At 47.2% G+C, this 23,578-nt stretch overlaps 1 protein-coding gene across 1 annotated transcript in view; it reads right to left on the bottom strand.

Moving 5' to 3' along the window:
- Positions 1–1,507: 1,507 nt before the first annotated feature.
- Positions 1,508–23,578, bottom strand: part of Dlgap2 (DLG associated protein 2) — a 132,357-nt gene continuing 110,286 nt past the window's right edge. The window contains 5 exon segments of the mRNA XM_051169449.1: positions 1,508–3,243; positions 5,930–6,082; positions 9,368–9,459; positions 17,583–17,998; positions 19,398–19,483. Coding sequence (XP_051025406.1) covers positions 3,025–3,243; positions 5,930–6,082; positions 9,368–9,459; positions 17,583–17,998; positions 19,398–19,483 — 966 coding nt within the window. The 3' untranslated portion in view covers positions 1,508–3,024.

Below are 23,578 nucleotides of genomic sequence, written 5' to 3'. Positions count from 1 at the left end.
AGTTGGCTCCTTTCTAGACCATTCCTAGACTGACGTTAAAGACATGGAAACAGTCAATTCTGGGGACAGTCATCTTCACAACAATCACAACAGGAGCAAGTCGAGATGCTCAGGAAAGTACACACAGATGCTCTTGTTCCTCAGTCACATTCTCTGTGGTCCTGCTTGCCAGCTGTGCTTACATTCTTGCTGTTCTCCACAGCTCAGCAGAGACCACCTTGGCCTAATGCTGTGAGGTGGGGGTTGGCAGGGATTCTGAAGTGATGTGCTCAAGACTCTCCGGTGGTTGGTGGCATCTCTAGGATCACAGGTGTGCTGTTACAGGTGACATGCTATAGCCATGTCCTTGTGTCAGCTTTTCAAAGGAGAACTCCACACCACAAACCTCCTGAAAGGGACTGAGATTAAGGAGCTACAGGGAAGAGCGGTCATACATGACCAGTGCTGTTTGCCTTTGCTTGGACGATGCAGTGTAAACATGGCTTATCTTCGTGTTCCACAACAGAGTGTCACCCGCATGAGAAATGAAGGTATTGCACATACGAAGGGCGCGGACAGCCAACACTCCATTAGAATTAGCAGCAGGGGTTCGTTCCGCCATTAAACAATAATCTTTGGAACCTAGTGAATCAGATAGGGGCACCTTTTTCACTTCGAAGGGGGGCCACCATGCAACTCAGAGAAGTAAGATTTGCTGAGCTTGGGACGTTTAGGCCAAGACTTTGGGTAACATCCGATGAAAAAAAAAATGAATATAGGCAACATAATTAACCAAAATCTAGTGGATACTTTGTTCAAGTTGGGGTCCATAAAATTTTGGGTTTAAGACAAATTATGATTGTCTAATGTTACAGTTTGCTTCTAGGCATGTTGTATATGTTTAAGAAAATGATAAAAAAAAAAAGTCCACCAGATGTCCTCGTGGGTGTGGTCAGGAGGGCATTTGCGGTTTGCATTTCCTGCAGCTATGGGACATACAGTCGTTCTGCTTACCTCTAGTTATTTCTAAATGGTTCCTCTAGGATACATTGCTTTCAAAGTCTGAGATACCAGTGCTTACAACAGAGTTGTTTTTAACACAGTGGCATGGGTAGATGAGGAAGCATCACTATTGTACACTATTCAGGATTTATATATTTATTTAGGTAGAAAATGCTTTGAACACTCTGGGGAAATAGGGTTCAGTGATAGAAGAATATTTTGGGGATTTTTTTTTGCATTTTTTTAAAGGATATACATTCGTATGATTTTTGCTTCCAAATATATTTTAAGGCTGTTTGGTAAAATATATACCAGATACAAGGCTCAATTTATAGGGTTTTTGCTATTACAGGGAGTTCTTAACTACTCAGCTTTAAAAAAGTAAAACTTTGAGGCTTGACATGCTGTAACATCAACCGTGCCCCCCCATGCGTAGTGGGATGTAGAGGATGAGGATGAGGCCGGTGTAGTCTTAGCAACGCCCCGCTGCAAGGCTGCCTCGCTGGGTACCCACGCAGCAGCAGCAGCAGCAGCAGCGACCAGCGATATAGCCAGGCTGCAGGGGAAGGCCCCGGGGACGGTTTAAAGTGCGAGTCACAGGGAGAACACAAAGTGGTACAGGGCTGTCGAAAGCTTTCCGCCTATGGCTAAGCACATGGTGCTCCTTAAAGCAGTAAGAGGGAAGACCTGGGATGGGTGGGACCCTGCCTGTGCTTGAAGGGCTCTGAGATTGGGGGAGAGGGGAGGGGGGTGCCGTGGGAATCTCATCATTTCTCCTGGCATCTGGACTTCTGCCCAGAAGTCCAGTTACACTGAGATCTTAGCGTGTAAATATCATCTATACGAAGTGTGTTCATCAGAGACAACCTTTTCCCCCTCGGCACCCTCAGAGTCCACGACTACTAATTACCTTTCTTAAATTCCACAGCTGGAAATCACCATGCATGATCTTTTTTTTTCCCCCCTTATCATGTCTAACACAGGCAAGAAATATATTCTTAACTTCAGCAGTACTGCATAGGACAAAAGAATTCTGGAAAAATACAAGTATAAACTAACTTTTCTTCTTTACCATTTCAACTGATATACTTAGCACTCACATTCATATTTCTTATATGGTTTATAACATCACAACTGTCATCTCAAACAAGCAAACTCCTTTAAAGGTACCCTGGAAAGTCAAGTGATAGCAGTTTGAGAACATATATAACATATATAAAAAGTACATGTAGCGTAAGCAGTGAGGTTTAAAGAAAATTCTATGTGTAATGTTTTAAGTTACCAACGAATAAAAATACCATGACCATTTCTTAGTGTTTTTTTTTTTTCTCTTTATATTCTCTGGGCTCCTGCCAGCCTTTTCCATGGGTCCCTCTTTGAGAGGAACATTCAGCTTAGCTTTGAATGTGAACATTCTATGCTAGTTATTTTTTCGGGGGTGGGGTGGGGTGCAGTTCAGCCTTGTCATTTCCTTTTGGAGAACCACACTGTGGGGACCTTGCAGAGACCCCTTTCTGTCATCACAAATATCAACCAAGGAGTTGAGTGCTTCCTGTGGTGGTCGGACCGGTGAGGACAGCAAGGACACGGGGCAGCTCGGCTGGGGAGAGTAACTCAGGCGATAGGGAACAGGTTTGTCTATCGTTCCTGCCCTCCGAGTTGTAGCACCTTCCACTTGGATGTCTAATGCCTCTCGAGAGTGGGGAGATGCACCCGTATGTAGTGACCTCTAGTTATCACACAATTTATAAAAATATAAATAACAAAGTGAAAGCTAGGGTCCATCTCAAGAGGTCACTTGGCGGCCCTCTGTGAACAGGGAGGTAAGTTAGGGCTCACCAAGCCCTGTTCCTCAGGGCTGATGTCCTTCAGAGTCATGAGCTCAGCAAACTAGGGATCAGAGCGTCCACTGGCAACAGTGCGGAGAACACGGCAAGGGTGAATCCGGTGGAGGGTGAGACAAAAACTACCAGGTAGGCAATAAACTGTACAAGCGTTTTGTGAAAAAGAACAAAACCAGGCGCGCGTGTCCACCTCTGGTCCTCAGAGCCGTGTCTGGGCCTCAGGGATGTAGATCTCAATGCTATCTGCCCTCTCTGTCGCAGAGTTCTGGCGGAAGGAGGCGGCTCTCTTGGCTGCCATGAGCCGGCGCCGGGCTTCCTGGCGCTGTCTGTCTGGCAGGTCCAGGGACTTTTCCCTCGTGATGGGGAATTTCCCCTTGGGGGGCTTCTTTGGTATTGGAGGGGGGATCTTCCTTTCTTCCTGAAAAGCATCATAAAGTCAGAGGAGGTCAGGGAAGGTCACGGGGAAGTCACAGAGGTCAGTGGTAGGATGGATGAAGACCAATCAAGGGAGGAAGTCTGGGGAAGGTGGGGGGCTGGGGGCGCTTCACGGGGAACATCTGGAAGGATAGGTCAGGGGGAGGTTACGGGGAGGGGGAGTGGAAGGAGGGTGATGGAGAGGGGAGAGCTCATGATAAGGTGTGGGGGTCATACAGAGTCAGGAGGAGGTCAAGGGAAAGTGGCGCAGAGGGCAGGAGACCACCCAAAGTGCCGAGTCCTGGAACCCTGGTCCATGTAAGTTCCCTTTGACTTCCTGCCCACATTGATGCCCAATGGGGCAGCTTCATCTTACAGCATTCACCTTTCTAGATTTGTAATTTTTAGTGTAGGCTGTGGAGTTTGGGGCATCTCAGCACAGCTATCCTAGCTCTGGGATACTAAAGTTCTCCCACATCCTCACTCTTGCCAAAGCATTGTCCTACCAAAGTATTAGCAGTATGTTGAGGGAGTGTGGAAGTAGCCACAAGATGTTTGTGTAGCAGCATTTCATAAAAACCATCTTATGCGGACAGGGGCCCCAGGGATCCCTCAGCTAAAGGCAGGCATGAGCTTAAACCAACACTGACTTTACTGTAAGCACATACATAATTACATATATACATATGTAAGTATTTCCGTTAGCCTTGATTCTTGAATGATTCACATCCAAAATACATGCATCTCCAGAGAAATAACTTGGACAAATTGGAATATGTACAATGCAGAAGGCTTGCAGACTGTTTCCTGGAGGGCTGTACACAGGGTAGTGTCCCCAAAGGCAAGTCTGGACCTAGCCCAGATACTGGCAAAGTCCCTCCTATGCAAAGAGCTCTCACCTGAGTCTTGGCACTTAAGCTATTTTTGGTACAGGAAGGAGGGCAATGTGCGTCCATGCCCACAGTGGCCTCTGATGCTGGAAAAAGTGAGAAGCTGTCTTGGTTGCCTGAAATTTGGGCCAGGAGCCATGGCTCACCCCTGACTTCCTGCTGTGACTCTTCAACTCCTTAGAAATGCGACACTACACGGAGCACAGAGCTGTTCACATCTCTCCCCCTCTTCCAGTAGCTTGGTGAGAAACGAACACGCCCTGTGAGCTCCCTTTGGAAGGGGCTTCAGAGCCCACAGGCTGCAGCTAAGGGGCAAGGGAGAGATAAGGACCCTGCAGTGCTCAGAACACTGTCTCCAGAAGCACCTAGAAGGGCCAGGCTTTTGTTTAAGGTGTGAACTTGCTGCTCGGCACTCTTCTCTGGGGTGAGCGTCCTGAGCAAGAACACACTTCACAGGAGCTTGGTCCATGTGGGCTTCTTCCTGCTCTCGGTCCCACGGGAATGCGAACTTCAGGGGCAGCTGCCTGCAACCACTGTTCCATGTGTCCACCACCTTCTCCTTCCATCAAAATCATAGGCAGTGTGGACTTGCCTCCTGTTACCTGCTGGGAGGACTTTGCTCACTGTCCATGGCCACCTGAGGAGGCTCTTGGCTTTATACCTAATTGTCCTGGAGGAAGTCCAGATGGTCAGTGCCCTCACCAGCTTTTATTTGATCACTGGTTCTCGCTTACACATTAAACGGTACTTCCCAAAGCTTCCGTTAGTCCACTTTCACCGTGACTTTAGTTCACTTCATTCTGAGACAGGCTCTTACTCTTTATTCTACACTGGCCTCAAACTTACAATCTTCCTTTTCAAGTTTTGGGAATCCAGGCAGATACTACCACATCTAACTGGAACTTAAACTAAAAGAAACATGCTCACGCGTAATTGCGTGGGTGTGCAAATGCCACAGTGCACTTGCGGAGGTCAGAGGACAACTTGTATGGGTTAGATCCCCCACTATGTAGATCAGCCTCAGAGCTTCATGCTTGGTGGCGAACATCTGTACCCACTGGGCCATCTCGCTGGCCCCTCTAGCTGTAACTCAATTTAATGGACTATATCTGTCTAGAAAATTCAGGCCATGATAGCTCTCTAGGGAGCTTGTAAGCCGATGCATGTATTGCTGACTCGGATCATCTTCTGGTACTCTCCTGAGATGATGTCATCATGAAGCAGAGAGCCAACATTCAGATTTAATGCAAACGTTCGCCTATTTAAGGACGAAACTCCATAGGAAGATCACATCCTCAGACCCATCAAAAAAGTTTAAATGCGGGCTGGTCCTTAGTTCCCAACGTATACCAAGAAGGAATATTTGAATAGAAGATTGTCATCTTAGCCAGACCTAAGATCTTCCCTGTGGGAGATCATCTAAATACAATCCAAACAGAAGTTGGATGAAAATGAGTCAGGATTTATCCCCGGAGGCAACTAGATTATAGACGTAGGGATCTTTATTGGTGTCTCAGAGATGTCTGTGTACTGGAGATACAGCAAGACACCCACTGCTGTTCACACATCCAGGCCTGCAATCCTGCCTATTTGTGTGTGTGCTTGCAACACACACACACACACACACACACACACACACACACACACACACACACATTCGTACACCTGTGCACGCATACACACATGCTGATCTTGTATCAATAACTAAAGGTGGAGAAATCAGCTCTCATCTGGCACTGGAGCAGGTTCCTGAAGCCCACAAGAACACACGTCACACCAGCACACCACATGATGTCATACCTTTCTTTCGGGTGACTCTATTATCTTCCAGTCGTTGAGTTTCAGCTGGTGCAGTTCGTCAAACTTCATGCTGACATCCTCCACAGACAGCTGCAGCATATCCCAGTAGCCAGCTAGATCCTGCGATGTCGGTCTTGGCATGGCGCTGGGGTCCTGCAGACACACGGGGGTGGGGGGGGGGGGGGGGGGGGGGGTTGGCTTCTAGGGGCTGCTCTTTCTTATGTATGTCACTGGGGGACTCAGACCAGGAGGAGCTCCACCCATTTGAAACAAGGCAGCAGACTCTCCAAAGACCCCACTGAAGTTAACCTTAGCTCAGGCACGTGCCAGCAGCTCAAAACTTACGCAGCTAGCATACCCTTTCAATGTTCAGCTTGAAAACCCCAGGGGCTAGGACGTAGCTCGGAGGTAGAGTGTTTGCCTAGCATGTACAAACTCCCTGGGTTCTGTCCTTCAAAGGGTTTGCAGCTCGTGGAATCAGTAGCCCCATGTGATCTATGCAGAAGGGGCGGGGCCACATGGCGGTGAGGCCACTAGGATGCAACCATGTCTTTTATTGTGCTCATTTCGATGGGCCCTAGCTCTAGGCCCGAGGATCAGGTATGATTTCAAAAGGTGATGTGAATTTCCTCTTGAAGAAACAGAGGACTCAAGGACACCCACCCCCTACTTAACTTAGCCTGCCCAAGGGGTGCCACCCTGCCACCCACAGGCAGCTCTGGAGCTTATCCTTAGTCTAAGAAGCACCTTACTTCTGCACAGTGTACGGTCCAATTGGTTCTCGCTCTGACAACCCAGTGCCAATTCTGTGTGTTGTTCCCTCGATTCAGTGTGATGTTGGCTCATTCTTTATTTAGCCATGCACAGATATTCATTTGAATGTGCTTAAATCGTTCAACTTTCATCAGCAGTTCGAGTTGAACATTGCTTGGTTCACAGTTTCTTTAGCCTGAGTTGATGCTCACATGGACACTATATCTGTTAGGCACCATTGCATTTTCAAGGGCACCCAAATGACAGCCCATGTCACCAGGGAGGGTCACAGGGTAGAAGGTGAATTCACATACTGTAGTTAGGATTGAGAGCTGGGCTCTGCTGCTTGAGCCTATTCTTACAGTGAACCACTAGAGGGCGACTTCTGTCCACACTTCCATCCACGCTGCCGCTGCCTCTGGCACTGTGGGCTTCAAGACACCTGGCTTTCTGTCTTGTTATGTTTGACTGTGGAAGCAGGGATAGCTACACTGTAGTCACATCACAAACTGCCCACATCTGCCTGAAACTTCAAGACACCTTGAAGGAGCTCTGGCTTTCCCAAGGGTCCTGTTTTAGACTTAAAAGATTGGCAAACTACCCTACAATATCTACTATTAGCAGTGTCTCCAGCAACCACGAACCACGGCTTTGAGAAGAAATAACATTTTCTGTGTCCTGCTTGTGTCCCCCATTCCCCAACAAGGGTCTCAGAGGTCCCAAAGAGAAGCCAAAAGAAAAGAAAATAGCCAACCATGTGTTTCTGAACTTGCAGGGCATGGAAGATGGCAGGGTGGATCATTTTAAGGCTGCGTCACCTGCATCTGGTGCACAAGAGTGAGCATTTCATAGGCTCAAGGGTGCACCATGATCTGACTGGAGACGCCTGGCGGCCATCTGGCCACCATGACTACAGCTAGCCAGCACACAGCGCTCCTTATGATCAGACCAATCTTGCAAAGGTAGAATGCGGAGGAAGGCAGTACTACACCATAATAGGCAAACATTTATCCAGCTCCATCTTCCAAGGTTGCAGGCCTTCCAGATCACCCTTTAAATGTCGACAGGGCTTCATGCCAAAGGCGTCATGTTGTAATGCTTAAACCTCATGATGAAGTTTAATGGGCTAGCAGGAAAATGTTAGAGAAAACATTATCCTTAATGACCTAATGAAGGGCCTGGATCTGCAGCTCCACGGGAGGGGGCAACACCTGCATACACAGCAGAACATGCTGTAAGTTCAGTGTCTCCATTTAAGCTAACAGGCAGGGCATGGTCGGAACACCTGCTGCCTTTGCCATGACAAGCCCAGCAGAGGCTTTTACCTTTATGGAAAATGTTTGGTACTAAGTGTCTGGCTTGTAAAACTGCCTATTAAGAACTATGGCTACAAGTCAGCTGTTTCTCATGAACTTATATGAGTATTTTAGTCAGATGAAAACCAAACAATGTGAGTGCATGAATAAATGGGTACATGTTTATATCGATATATGAAGATTAGTATGCGTGAACATACATGCATGAATATAAATATAGATTCATATATACATGCATATTTACATATATACACATATATGAATATACATTTATATCTACATATAGAGAGGTGGGTTTCTCCTGTCTTTGCCAGGAAGACCCAGGATCAATGCCAACTGCATTCATAAATCTAGCTCAAGACACACGCATTTCTGTCTTGACTATAAGATATGCAAAGGCCAAATTACTTTTAAGAGCTCTTCTTAATCTCTTCACATGAATACGTGTCTTTGCTCAACATCCCCATAGACGATTTTCTTTACTTGTGATTCTGACCACCACAGCAATTCATTCTCCACCTCCTCTTCTGAGGCTTTCTGGGAGAAGAGCCAGTAGTGGAGGGATAGTCAGACTCTCCCCTTCTGCATGCCCACTCAGCCCCAGCCCCAGCTTCCAGCTTGGTCCAGCCTAAGGTGTGAGTTGCTGGGGCCCGGATGTAGATAGCCAAAGCTAGGTGTGTGAGTCGCAGGTGGAGTGTGGCTCTCCAAGGATGCAGTGTTGGTCCTTGGAGCTGTGTGTGTGGGTCTGCGGAGCTGAAGCATGGGTCTCCAGGGTAGAATGTGTGGGCTTCTGAGCTGTGGGTGTGTTTTCAGGGTATAGTGCCCCAAGGTGGGGTGTTGGTCCCTGAGGTTGAGGTATGGCTCATTAGGGATAATCTGTGGCTCTCTGGAGTTAGGATGTGGGGCCAGGGCTGGGCTATGTTCTCTCAGCCATGCTTTCTCACATGGGGACACCTCAACTAACATGAAAGTCTGAATGAGAGTGACCCCATTGGGTCATATGTTTTTGAATACTTGGTCCATACTTGGTTGAACTGTTTCGGGGAGGGTGTGCCGTCGGGGCTTGGCTTTGAGGTTTCAGAGCCCACAATCATTGCTGTTCCCTGTTAGCCCTTTCTCTTTCTGGAGGCTGGGTCTCAGTTTGTAAGTTCTTAGCTACTGCTCCCGCGTCATGGCTGCCCACCTAAGGCCATGCTCCCCACCACAACGATCACGGCCTCTGAAACTGTAAGCCCCTAATAAACATTTTCCTTTGTAAGTTGCCTCGGGCGTGGTGCTCTGTCACAGGCACTGAAAAGTAACAGGGAGTCTATGGAATGCATGCTATGTGCATGTCAGCACTTAGGTGATGGGGCTACATGCCACTTACCATGTTCTGCTGACAAAGCCAGTAAAACTGCTGGAACTTCTGGGACATGAGCAGCTGAGCACTTCCCACCGCACTCCTGATCTTCCCTAGAACTGCAAGACACAGGAAAAAGGAGGACCCAGTGAGCCGTAACAACAGCAAGAACGCCCTGTGTCCAGGGGGAGCTGGGGGCAGCACTGCCATCCAGGCCTTGTTGCTGGAGTCGAAGCTTCGTGTGGACCATGCTGAGCACATCCGTCAGCCGAATTCCTATTCCTTCCCAGCTCACGACAAAGATGACCAAATGGCAGCTATGGGGGTGTTGACACTCATCCTGGGTACTGGGGATGGTATAGCTCAGAAAGGGGATAGACACTATGGGATCTCCTTGTTTGGGGTCCTGAGTTTACTTAGCTTTGATGCTCAGGCGAGTCCTTTTTGAGTAGCCATGGGCAGAAGACCCCAGTGACTAATGCTCCCATGGTAGCTCTTCAGTTTTGAAAAGAGAACATTGGCATCCACCATCTCCTTGAATTCAATTACATGCTATCTCATGGCAATCGCATGAGCTGTGTGCACAAGGGAGCTTCCTGTGCCTGCCACATGGGAGGGCATCAGCCAAAGGGTCATGAGCCACACAGGAGGTCGGACTCGCTGGTTATCGTGCCCTTTTGTTACCTGAGTAAGCATGGCCCCAGTAGGACTCAGCTTCCACTACAAAGGATTCCTGGGCCTCAATGCCTCTATTTGGTCAGCCAAATATTAGAGTTTAAGATAGGAAAGAATATATTTTTATTCACACAAAGGATTTGACACGTTGCGACAGCTTCTAGGTTTAGACTGGGGAAACGGGAGACTTTGTCTAAGGAAATCTAAGGGGAAAGCGCTGCCTCTTGCCCCAACCAGCCAATTCATTGCTCCTCTCCTGCTTTTCTGTGACTGAAGCACCATGCCGAAAACAGTCGCTTTGTGGCTCCCAGCTTACATGGGCCCCAGAAACTCCGGGAGTCTGTGGGAACCTTTCTTCCTGCCAGACCCTTTCATCTCTGCCCAGCTTCCCTCACCGTCTCTCACACATCACCCTCAGGGCTCATGCAGCACGGTTATCTAGACTCCCCTTTTGTGCCACTACTGGACTACCAGGTTTAGTTGCCACCTGTGAGTTTCTCTTTTAAGCTCCCTTGCTGAACCCAGATGTCCACCTGTACCAAGTACTTGAAACAACTCATTGCTGGTTTGCTGGCTGGATTCATTCTCCTAGGCTTTTCTGGCAGAGAGCTGTGGTTAGTACCTATCTGCTGTGTACCCTGTCTGGGGGAAAGTAGCCAAGGGTGAGGGGGACAAGTGTTCCGGAGTTCTGTCCCTCAGGAAAGTAGAGGCAAGAGACCCACTGCTATGCTCTGGAGAGCTGTGCACCTCAACTGGCTATTCCTACTCTTGAGGATTTATCTAATAAAGTCAAAAGACCTTTCCAATCAGCAGAGCACCAACAAGCAGGATATCCGGTAGTTCATGGTGCTCTCTGCCATCACAGCCTGGCAGTAATCCCAAGGGAAGAACTTGATGTTCAAAGACACAAACTCAGTGCCTGTAGCTTCACTCCTTGAATGGTTAACTTCCCAAAGACCTGTGGGGGCTGCAACCTGCCCCAGGGCCAATTACTGAGGGCCGAGGATGCATTTAGTAGAAGAGGCCATTGTTAGAATTGAGTGAGGAATGGATTTAAGCACCAAGAATGCAAAGACAAAAAGACATTCTACAATTGCCAAAAGCTGACATCAAAAGTTTTGACCTCCTAGGCCGGCTGCAACTGCTCCTATACCCTTCCTTAGCCTGATTTGAGGGCAAAAAAGACAGTGGCTCAGACAAGCCATGAGACTGTTGAAGACAGTGCTGCAGAAACAGATAAGAGAGGGAGTTTAAGCCCTGGTGACTCAGAGGTCAATTACAGGAATCACAGGGCCACATGCAGAAAACATCCTTCACCTGTTCAAAGCCAGGCTCAGCCAGCTAATATCATGTGCTTTTGAGGTGATTAAATGTTTCTTATTTGAGTGTTCTCTCTCTCTCTCTCTCTCTCTCTCTCTCTTTCTCTCTCTCTCTCTCCCTCCTTCCCTCCCTCTCTCCCTCCTTAATCTTTTTTTTGTGTGTGTGTGTGTGGGTGGATTTTTATTCTTTAAAAACTGATCATGGGGGCCAGGCACAGTGGTGCACACCTGTAATCCCAGCACTTGTGGACGCAGAGGCAGGTAGATCTCTATGAGTTTGAGGCCAGTCTGGCCTAGTCTACATAGCAAGTCCAGGACAGCCATGGCTACACAGAGAAACTCTGTCTTGAAAAACCAAGTCAAACCAAAAAAGAAGAAAGAAAAAGAAAAAAGGAACACACACACACACACACACACACACACACACACACACACACACACACTCCAACCTAATAAAACCAAACCAAACAACAACAACAAAAACTGATCATGGAAAATTCTACACTTGTGAAAAAGTTAGAAAGTGTAGTAAGTGTCCCTGTCTGTATTTCTTACAGCAGCCAGCTGAGGCTGAGTGACTGCACACTCATGAGGCACCCTAAAACATGTTTAAAAAGCCAGGCGTGGTGGTACATGCCTTCAATATTAGCACTTGGGAGGCAGAGGCAGGTGGATCGCTGTGAGTTCGAGGCCAGCTTGGTCTACAAAGCAAGTCCAGGATAGCCAAGGCTGCACAGAGAAACCCTGTCTCGAGAAACCAAACCAAACCAAACCAAAACAAAACAAAACAAAAAACATGCTTAGCAAACACTTCCCTCTCAGCATGGTGAAGAGCACACATCTCATTCAGAGAAGGTGTTAGTTGCCTGTTTGGGTCCAGTTCTAGATTGCTTCTAGGATGTTAAAAACGTAAACCCCAGAACATTTAACCAGTGGCAAGTGAAAGCACATTGGATTCCCTTCTGCTGCAGGAGAATGGGGGGTTACAGGTCCTGATCTGTGGATTCCCATCAGACTGTGGCAGGAAGAAAGGAGAAGGGAGGAAGGCTGGGATACAGGGGCCCTGGAGATGCTGCAGGTTCAGCATGCCTTTTTATAAATGCTTGGGAAAGGGTGGGAGTGAACTTCAGATTATTTTGGATTTTGGGATATTTGCCTATATATAATGAGGCATTGGGGGGTGAGACCCCAGTTTAACCACCAGATTCACATGTACTTCGTCATGCCTTCTACACATGGCCTGCAGGTACTTCCCACAGCAGACCATGCTTTGCCTGCAGCCTGGCCCCATGAGGTCAGGTGCAGACTTTTCCACTTGTCCCGTCATGCCACTGCTCGAGATGTTTTGAATTTGAGATGTTCAGATTTGGGTTCATGCGTGTAGTGAAATGGTGGGGGGGAGGGCATGTGCAGGGACAGAGAGTTGTAGGTGGGCGGGACTCGGAACATAGTCTCATAGACGGACAGAGAAGACATCACCCCCCTCCCCCACTCACAAGCCCTACAGGAAAATGATTAACAATCCTGGTCCAGAAGAGGAACACTTTGTTTCTGGCAGGTGGAATTTGTTTCACTGTGTCCTGTAACACAAGTGATTGATCATATTTAAAAGGGCTCATTTAATCCAACTGTTGCCATGAAATTACAGAAGCCGTGAGCTGAATGTATTTGTTTTACTAACTTTGTTTTTTTTAAATTGTAACACAAAGCTGATTCAGTCTACAGGATTTGAAGCTGAAATACTCAATTGTTTTACTCCTCTTAAAAGGGAATTCTGCTGAAATATTCATAAAAGACTTCAATTTATAATCTTTAGCACAATGTGAAAATACGGCAATTCTTGGTATGGATTCATGTGGTGCAGGTACTGTCACAGGTATAAATTAAGTAGTGCCATGGAGCTAAAGCATGTTAGAGCGTGGCTAACGAGCAGCTGCTAATGGTATGTGAATCTGGCCACTTAGTGAATGGGAGTGATCCTATCTGAGCCCTATATTGTAAATAGCTTCCTGTAATTGCAAGGAATTTGAAGTGAAAATTCAATTTCTTCTTCACCATTATACTCACCTAATTTTGCCTGAGTTTCAGCAGTGGCCTCCTAAGAGCCACAGATAAGGACTGGTACTCTTCAGAATGCAAAATTTCAAAAAACCTGATATAACCCTGGCCTTTCGTGTTCAATTTTTTTTTCTGATTAGCTAACTTGGCTCTTTGGATTTATTTTTCACATGCCTCATCTAATTTCTAATTCTGTGAAAATGTGCTATGAAATGCCAGCAACACTTTGAAAATTCCAAGTGGACTTTCACCGAATTTGCCAAGTTTCAAAGGGTTGTTTGGTGTCGAGAGTCTCTCTTGGGATTCTCCAGTGATGAATTCTGCAGTGCTGGAGGTGGGCAACTGCTCTGCAGAAGTTCCCTTCAGGCCTCAGGCCTCATCTGTGTCAGGTCTCTTCCAGGTCCTGAGCATGTGACTTGCTTGTCTGGCTTCTCACAGTCTTCCCCTCACACTCGCAGTAAGACTCAGCTGATGACATCCCCAGTCTGGCCCCTGAAACTGACCATACTCTCTGGCCTGGCCTGTGCCAGAAGTCTATAAGCAATGGCTATCCCATCAGCTTACACAGGGGCGTGCACCCTTAACATGCTTTATGCTGCTGTCTGCATGCTGACATCTGGTTTGCACAGAGGCCATTGTTGCTCCCACTCTGATGTTTCCTCCTCCATCTGCCTCAGACATGTTGGCCAACCAGAGACAGGGGCAGCTTCTCTTCAGCTCGTCCTCTTCCCTATGGTCTGTATCTGAGCATTCCTATCCACAATTATTACCCCTCACGGCTTGGGGGATCCCATGCCAGGCAGCTGACCCCATGCTGGTATAAATGTGACATGTGGCACTGGTAGTCATTTGTCCTGTTGTGAAAGGGAATCTGGGACGTCTGATTTCTCAAGGGCTCTCTGATTGCCTGAACTCTCAACATCCAACTGGGGATGCTCAGTTGAGCAGACGTTTGCAGACAAGGAGCCCAGTGCCCGTCGCAAGACCTCACTGCACACGTGATCCTGTGTGGAGGTCTTGAGAGAGCCCCAGCTCCATGCAGTCGTTGAATAAGGTACTTAGAACGTTTTCATTTGTTTCATACAAGTTAGTAAGTTTTGGTTTCATTTTACATCCTTACCCATTTGGTTTTATTAATATGAAATTTCCCAAACTCTGGTTTTGCAGTATTTTTCATTATCTCCCAACTATTTCCATTTTTGTATAGAAAGAGGGAGGCCTGCACAGCAGGAGTTAACCTGAACTAGTTTGCTTTTGGCTCAGGCTAGCCTTTATTAGCCGCACAGCCCTGAGTAAATCTAGATGCATTCACTCAGTTCAGTGAACTATGATTATGAAATTGTAGTTTGGGCAAGAATTATTTCCTGTAATGGAAATTTCAATATTCAGAGCTTAGAGTTTGGCTTAATAAGCCATTTAATTTAATCTTAATTTTAAAAGCGCTGAGACCAATGACTGTTGCTAAAATAAGAACTAGACGTGTGTGTGTGTGTGTGTGTGTGTGTGTGTGTGTGTGTGTGTGTGTGTGTGTGTGGGTTATCTCATTTTTGAACACAAGTGAGGAAGCGTGTGGACTTGATCAGCTCTGGGCTAGCCCTATGTGCAAGTCATGGCGAGCGCAAGATACAGCCGGAGTCCACCATCACTGCTCACAGCGAGACACAAGTGTCCAGGAGGTCAGAACGTAGGGCTGCATCAGGGCTTCCATTCCCTACCCCTGTGCTTGAGGCTTACAGTGGACAGGCAGGTTCAGTTGCAGAAAGAACATGTAAGTCAAGACCATTTGGCGGCTGTTTCAGGGTTATGGTCATGTGATGCTTTCACCCCACCGCTGAGGAATTACTGAAAGAGTCGGTAAGAGATCACCCAAGGTCCCCCCACCCCCAATCAGACAGCATGTTTGGGAGGCTATAACCAGGAGGAGGGAGGAGTTTACTTTGACCTCCAGCTGGCCTAGAGGGGAGTGCTTTCCCGGAGGCAACGACAGTCCACCACACGGATCGCCCACGCTTCACAGCTGTGATGGCGGTCCCTCTGGTCACTTCAGTTTCACATAAGCACTTCTGTGACACAGCAGCAAGGCCGTGGTTTTCCTGGATTCCCTCAGAGAAGAGAATCATAACCTGTGACTATGCTTCAGCCTGGAACCCATTCATCCTTAGACCTTTGTTCTCTATTTAAGAAATAACTTATCTCCTATCCCTGTATTTCCACAGCCCTGTCATAACAACCTTGTGTGTACTGCCAACCTAAGTATTCTCTATGGACCAAATTGGTGTCTCTCGCAGCAGCCATGGATGAAAAAGACATCCTGGGTTGGGAGGGGGGTGTTCATGTTCTCTGGAACAGCAGGAGAAAGTGGACACAGTCAGTATGTCTCTATGTAAGCGAGGGGCTGGGCAAGAGGTGATAGGGAACCCGGCATCTTCCACACTTTCACCTTCCATCTTATAATGCTGAGCACTAAGGGACATAGGCAAAGCTTAGCACAGACCTGGCCGACAGTCCGTGGTCAGTAAACACTGCCTTTAAAGAACGTATGATCTATGGGAAAGGTATACACACTGTAGACTGAACATGGGAAACCAAATAAGGTGGTGTCTGTTATTTTACAAACAGAGCAGCCGCTGCAGCTGCATTTGCATATTCCAAAGAAGACTGGGATGTTTAGAATGTACTAGAAAGAGTTCCAAGGCCGCGGCTCTCCTGGTAGAGGACATGTATGTCTAGAGACATCTATAGCCCTCCTTTTGTCAGATTAATGGACTCCAAAGAATTAAAGAAAATTATTTTTCAGGAATTCCACGTGGTGGAAGGGAAAGGCTGACGTGCCAGGAAGCCAAAGAGGGACCTTGGTCGCTCTGAAGGAAGGAAGGGACTTTACACAGTCTGACAGCTCACATGGGCACACCTACATCCTCGGAGTTTTGTTTAATCTTTTCTCCTTTCTTTCCTCCTCCTCTTCCTCCTCCTCCTTCTTTTTTTGGGGGGGGGGTTTCGAGACAGGGTCTCTCTGTGTAGCCTCAGCTGTCCTGGAGTTCTCTTTGCAGACCAGGCTGGCCTCGAACTCACAGAGATCCACCTGCTTCTGCCTCCCGAGTGCTGGGATTAAAGGCATGTGCCCTACTGTTTCATCTTTTCTATAGATGTGACATTGCTACAGAAAAAGCTGAGAAAAGCCAGAAGCTCTCTCCTTCTGATTTGGTCAAATGAACCGAATCCATTTTCTTTGATCAATTTGCTTACTAATTTCAGAAGTGGTGGGTTTATAGACAAACACTTGTTTCTGAATCCCAATCCTCCCTCCCTTCCCCTCCTTCCTCCCCCTTCCCTCCCCCTTCTTTCTCATCCCTCCTTTATCCTCTTTTCTCCCCCTCCCTCTAGCCATACTTCCCTTCATTCCTTTCTCCTTCCCTAGCTCATTCTTTCCACTTCCCCTTTCCCTTTCTCCTCGCTCTCTATCTTTCTTGCCCTCCTCTCCTCCCCGCCCTCACTCCTGCCACTCCCAGCATCCCACACATGAGACAGTGCATTTCTACACTGCACCACTTGACTCCACCTCTTGGTGGTGGAGTTAGTTCTTCAAGTAAAAGAGAGGGAAGTAGAGCTGGAGTCTTCTGTTCTCTATGCAGAGAAACAGGGACCTGAGAGCTTGGGGTTTGGATGGGTCAGCAGTGGGCATGCTCAGTTGGGGGCCCTGTAAGGAGAGTCCTTTTGCTCCTTGCAGTGGTGAGTTTTTCCTTACCTTCTCTCTCTCACTCTCTCTCTCTCTCTCTCTCTCTCTCTCTCTCTCTCTCTCTGTATGTTTTGTTTTGGTATGACGCCAGGGGTTATAAAAACAGGACAAATAATAATAATGCCTCAAATTAAGTGACCAGAGGCCTGGTTAGTGGAGCATGAGATGATGAGGTGATGCACAGCACCGAGGGGAAGAGCTACCACAGCTAATCACATACTCAGCCCTCAGAATAAAGCAAAACAAAACTGAAGTGGAGCATCCCACAGGGCATGGCAACAGCTTGTCTTTCCTGTTTTATACTGCCTCTTGGGATTGAGTTGGGGGACAGCAGAGAGCATTTTGCTCTCAAGTTTGCTCAAACGTGGAAGGGACGTCTCACTATTGGCCATTTGTTCACTTGTGCCTGAGAAGGCACCAGTCTAATACACTGCGGGGAAAGTCAAAGTCTTACTTTCCTCGGAGAGGTCATTCTCCTCTGCTTCTCTCTCCATCTCTTTGCACCAGCCTTCCATCCTCTTCGTCTCCGTGTGCAGCAATTTCAGGAACCACGAGCCATCCCTGCGGCATGGTGACATCCTTCCGGTCTCCACTGTGTCCAGTGATGGCTCCAGCCAGGGATCAGGTGGCGGCAGGGTAGACGTGTCCACCTGTGTCCTGTAGTCCTCCCTGTAACTGAAGAGGCCCTGCGTCCGCACAGTCCTCAGTGCCCCGTACTGCGTCGGGGTACTGGGCTCTGAATGCCGCTGGAAGGAGGATCCGAACTGCAGGCCCTTGTCCTCCATGGTGATATGTCCGGGGAAGCCCTCCAGCTCTAAGTCAGCCTGCACAGCTGCTGTGACGCTGTTCGAGCGCTTGAAACGACCGTGCCTGGAAAAGGAGGACAGAGGAAAGATGTAGCCTTGTCCTGTAGACCCTTCACGGGGACACTCTCATGCTAACACCCACTTGCAAGTCCAACTCACTGTGCTTGAGGGTCACTGTGAGGCACACAGGGTGTGACAAATGAATGGACTTCAGTATCGACCTAACTCAAAATCTAGGCAACACCCACTTACCACTCAAGTATATTGGGTGAGTTAGGCGTTCGATGGCTACCTCCTCTTAGAACGGTGGCTCTCAACCTTCCTGATGCCGTGACCCTTTAATACAGTTCCTTATGTTATGGTCACTCCTAATATTTTATTTCTATTTCACAACTGTGATTTTTCTACGGGTACAAATCGTAATGTAGATATCTGACATGAAGAACCCCAAGGGGGTCACGACCCACAAGTTGAGAACTACTGCTCTAGAGACATGCTAGGTTTATGAACTGTGGCCTATGTATAAAGTGATGCCCTCTGTAGATCTTTTTAAAAAAATATTTATTAATTGTGTATTTTTTATTTATCTTATTTATTATGCCCGTATGCTAGAAGAGGGCACCAGATGGTTGTGAGCCACCATGTGGTTGCTGGGAGTTGAACTCAGGACCTTTGGAAGAGCAGTCAGTCCTCTTAACCTTTGAGCCATCTCTCCAGCACCCCCCCCCCCCCCGTAGATCTTTAAGTTATAATGTGAATTTCTTTGCAGCTCAGATCTCTCCTGTTAGGTTCTGAGACCCTTCAGGGAGGACTGCCCCCAGCACAGCACCCAGGGGAGGGCACCTGCGGTTTTCAACATAGAGCCTGGTACTTTTCGCTGCTGTGTAGTTAGCAGATATATTCCTTAATACCAGGAAAACAGTTCTTCTGGTTCAAAATAATGCCATAGCCACAGATGCATGTTTGTATTCTATACTTGTAGATAAAATTTCTGAAATGAGATGATGCCACTGTAGCTGACATCTTGGCTTTCCCTTCCTCCCTCCCTCCCTCCCTCCCTCCCATGCTCCTTTTTACCTGTCTGTGTTTCCCCTCTTTCTCCCTCATTATTTCATCATTATAAGGTGAGGAGCGCATTTGCCCTGCAGCCTACTCTCTTTTTTGAAAAAGGATTCTGGATAAAGGACTTTGACCTTCCATGGCTGTGAGCTATGATGCTATTTTAATAGGTAGTAAATTACTTTGAAAAGAATTATTCCCTTCCCTCTTATAAAAAACTAGGCATGAGCCGTGTTCATTCACACTTGAGCGACATAAACGGGGGAAGGTATAAATGAACGGCTTGTCTCCACAGGCAGTGTGAATTACTGACGGCCAGTGCAGAGAGATCTAGAGTCTTGCAGCCCAGTGTTTAGCAAGGCAGCTGGCTTGGGGGACACAGCCACCCTGAAGGGGGGAGTTACCGCTTTTCGTCTTCTACTTGCACACCGACAGAGTGGTACTCCCGTAGGCCTCTGCTCTCCGTGTCGGAATCCGTGGCTGTTTCTACCTAATTCAACACAGAACATCTCGCTTTAGACTTAAGGCATGATAACTGGTCAGTGCCTATTCTCTTCTTGTTCATTGCTGTAATTAATTGTATACTTGTTTAATGCACTTAATCCAGTAGAAACAGATGAGACAGATGACGGAGAGAGAGGGGGGCAGCATTTTTTTTTTTTGTGTGTGTAATTAGGTGGCTACCAGGGTTTCACTGAATTTTACATAACTACTTGAGATCAGTGCTGCACTTGAGTCTTTCAGACGTATGCAGCTAAAACTGCTTAGTTCAGCTCAGGCAAAAACAAAAAGGGCTTTGCTGGACCGCATTGTTACAGGACGTGAAAGCTCTTATCACAGTCTGCAGTGAAGAAGGTGAGGACAGTGTGAGCCAAACACAGCTAACAATGACAGATAAGCGGTTTAAGAGGAGTGCACTGATGGTTGCAGCCGCACACAGAAAGACACAGGAAGGAACACGAGGAAGCCTCGTGGCTGCTGGGATGGCCAGCAGGCTGCTCAAGGTGACGACAGAGACAGGCATCCCGACGAGAATCCTTACCATGGCCCTATTGGCTATGAAGTTCTCCCAAACCCACCAGGCATTTTAATGACTGTCAGCTATGGGAAAGGGTTACACAGTGGATCCCTGTAGAGGAAATTCTGTGAGGCAGAGGCTGGCAAAGCTGTGGAGATCCTTCCAGGTACCAGACAGCCTGCTCTTTGCTGACAGCACCATCTGAGGCATCTATAGGATTGCTAAGCCCAAATTCAAATGTCATAATAGAAAAACACATTTTCCTAAAATTGTAAGTCACTCCCAGGAATCAAGAAGCAGTCAACACTAGGCATTGTACCCTGTGTGTTTGAGTGTGATCTGTGGCTGCCCCTCCAGGTCCTACAGGCCAGGGGACATGGTGGTCATGGGTATATGTTATTTTCTTGACCAGGAGCCATTGTCTTAAGCTTTACCTCTTATCACCCACACAAATATCCCAGGGTGTTTCCAGAGAACCCCGGGAGGTTGAGTAACCTCCCCAAAGGCAAGTACCAGGATTCTAGCCCAGGTGCCTACAACCTCAGAGCTCTGCTTTCCACCTCTCATGGCCACGGGAGTCTCCGAGCTCTTGCATCATTCCTAACCAAAGGGTGGATGGGATCAATGCTGCTGCTTCTGACAGCTGGAAGGAGGGAGGAAGGGAGGGAAGGAGGGATGGATGGATGGAGGGAGGGGTCAAATGCAAGAAGAACATTCTGGAATGACAACATGACCTTCCTGTTAGGGGTCACCATTCTGCCTCCTATTTTTAAGTGGTCACGGCTCTATTGAATTGTATGGTACCTTACTGGACATAAAGATTATTGATACTTCACACAAAGGACCTTGATATAAATTAATATGTTTAAAATTCTATGTCAGGACACAGGGACTTATTACTCATTCATTCGTGTATTTATTTAGGTAGGGTTAGAGCCCAGGGGCTCTGCATATACTAAGTAAACATTCTACTACTGAATTCCATCCCAGCCCTGACTTGTGTTTTAACTATATACACTTCTATGTTATGAGTGCAGCCTAATTCACTTCTTTAGTCTTCAATGGAGGGAGGATTTGGTTATCTCTACCTTTTCACCATACAATGTTTAATGTACTTGGGTATACTTTTGATACATGGCCTTACTGTGTCACTCAGTCTGGCCTCAAACTTATGATTCTCTTGCCTCAGTCTCCCAAGTTCCTGGTTATAGGCACATACACCCCTCATATCTGAATTTATATTGCCAAAATTGAGAGACATATAATGAGTGACATAAATTATCTCATATTCTCTTGGAGAGATTTTGAAGTGGAAACAGCATACATCTTTTGTCACAAAAATATTGGAAATAGTCATCTAATTTACTTCACTCCCAGGAATGGAGCTGAAAGAGAGGTGATCACTCTGACCCATGTGGGTCCTCATTTTTGTATTATTTGTAAAGGGAAATATCTGAAAATAGAGGCTTGGAAAGTACTCGTTAGTAAATCATTATTTAGTTATGATGACGGATGCCCTGCGGTTATTTAAATGATAGTTGTAAAGTTAAAAACACCAAACATGGAATTAGACTAGAGTGCATGGATTAGATTGGCAGGCATTATTGGCCACAGTTGTTAGGAGACATACATATACTCTCACGTGTATACACACACACACACAGACACACACACACACACACACACACACGGGGGGGAAGGGGAGGAGGGAGGGAGAGAGAGACAGAGAGTCACATACACAGAGACATATACACACAGATAGACACACACACACACACACACACACACACACACACACACACACACACACACACAAAGATATCCTACATGACTAAGGAATGAGACCCCCAACCCCCAATTTTTCTTTCTGATGCAAGTCACTTTTAGGGTGACCTAGAAAGGTGGAACTTTTGGACCCCTTTGGTTCTGCTCCAAGCGAGTGGTACAGGCGTTAGGAGAGTCTCTTCATCTTTGCCCAATTTTTGCTTCCTTGTGTAAAGATGTGGGAATGTTCAACACATCCCAGTGCAGAGAACATTCAACAAGATCTGTCTGCAGCAGACTTCATGTCTTCCCAGTGCTACCAAGAACCCTCATGGGAGTCACATGCGCATCAAGTTAAAGAGGTGCATGTTGGGTGAGTTTTGCCAATTTTACAGAAGTTCTCATATGGAGTTGTTATTAAAAAAAAAAATCAAGCTATCTGTGGTGGGAGGCAAAGGCTCAAGTGCTGTGACAACATGTGTCCAGAAGGAACTCAAGAGTTGCCACCACCAGAAGCTGGAGAGGAGAAATGCAGGGCAGAGGAGAGCTGCCATGATCAACAAGGAAGAGCAAACAAGGCGTCCCCTGGAGACACTTGCTCATCAGAGGGCATACATTAAAATGTTGTGCAAAATGTCCATGTATATACATGTCTACGAGATCCACCTAGGATGGAGCCCCAATCGGGGGAAAGATGGGCCATGAAGCCCCTTTGAGTGACTCAGGAGGCAGAATCCGAATTGGGGGTAGGGGCTCCCCAGTTAGCAGTGAAGATCGACACATAAACAAGAAACTCTGAGGTGAATGATAGGCTCTTTGCCCTCCCAGGGATGGCTACTCCTAGTTCTTGCTGGGCTATATACAGATAGGAGGGTTGAGAAGGAGCCATGAGGATAGGCTGTGAAAGGCATCTATGGGTATGATCTGTTCAGGAAGTAAAGGATTTGGTGGAGATTGTCTACGTGTGCCTCTGAGTATGTGCACATAGTATGTGGGTGTCACGTCTGCAGGCCCAAGAGTGATAATGATAGGGCAAAAGCCTAAGGTGTTCTCGCCTGTGCCCAGGTCCTCTCTCTCACCAGATCATGTTTGGCATTACATTGCAGCAAAGCAGCCTAAGTCTGAGCCTGAACTTCTGCTAGCTCCTGAGGCAGAAGCCAGAGCAGTGAGGTGCCCAGTAGTGCGCCTGAGCGCCCACCTAGAGTTGCAGCTCCTTGGGCTCTATCTTTTAAACCTTCCTTGGAGCAAGGCAGATGTGTGGCTTCTGAGATAAACTTGTTGTTTCCTTCCGGAGCCCATTCTAAGTCCAGGAGCTAAACAGGATGTATTAGTGAGGACCTTGGGGCTCTAACATAACAGCAGTGGAAGCAGTGTGTGTGTGTGTGTGTGTGTGTGTGTGTGTGTGTGTGTGTCTGTGTCTGTCTGTCTGTGTGTGTGTCTGTGTGTCTGTGTGAGTGTCTGTGTGTGTGAATGTTGTGAGTCTTGTGTGTGTGTCTGTGTGTGTGTCTCTGTGTGTGAATGTTGTGAGTCTTGTGTGTGTGTCTGTGTGTGTGTCTCTGTGTGTGAATGTTGTGAGTCTTGTGTGTGTTGGTGTGTATGTGAATGTATGTGTGTTTGTATCTGTGTGTGAGTATGTGTCGGTGTGTGTGTGCGTGTGTGTGTGTGTGTGTATGGGTGTGTGTCTGTCTCTGTGTGCTAACATGAAGTGATGATACACAGTCATCTCAGTAGGACTCTGCACAGGAGCTGTAACAAAGGCTCCCAGAGGTGTTGCTCACTGTGGCAGCTTTGGAAGCACCTTGT

This window comes from Acomys russatus, chromosome 27 (genome assembly GCF_903995435.1).
Source record: "Acomys russatus chromosome 27, mAcoRus1.1, whole genome shotgun sequence".
NCBI lineage: Eukaryota > Metazoa > Chordata > Mammalia > Rodentia > Muridae > Acomys > Acomys russatus.
The sequence above is the reverse complement of the archived record's forward strand: the minus strand, read 5'-3'. Positions and strand labels throughout refer to the sequence as shown.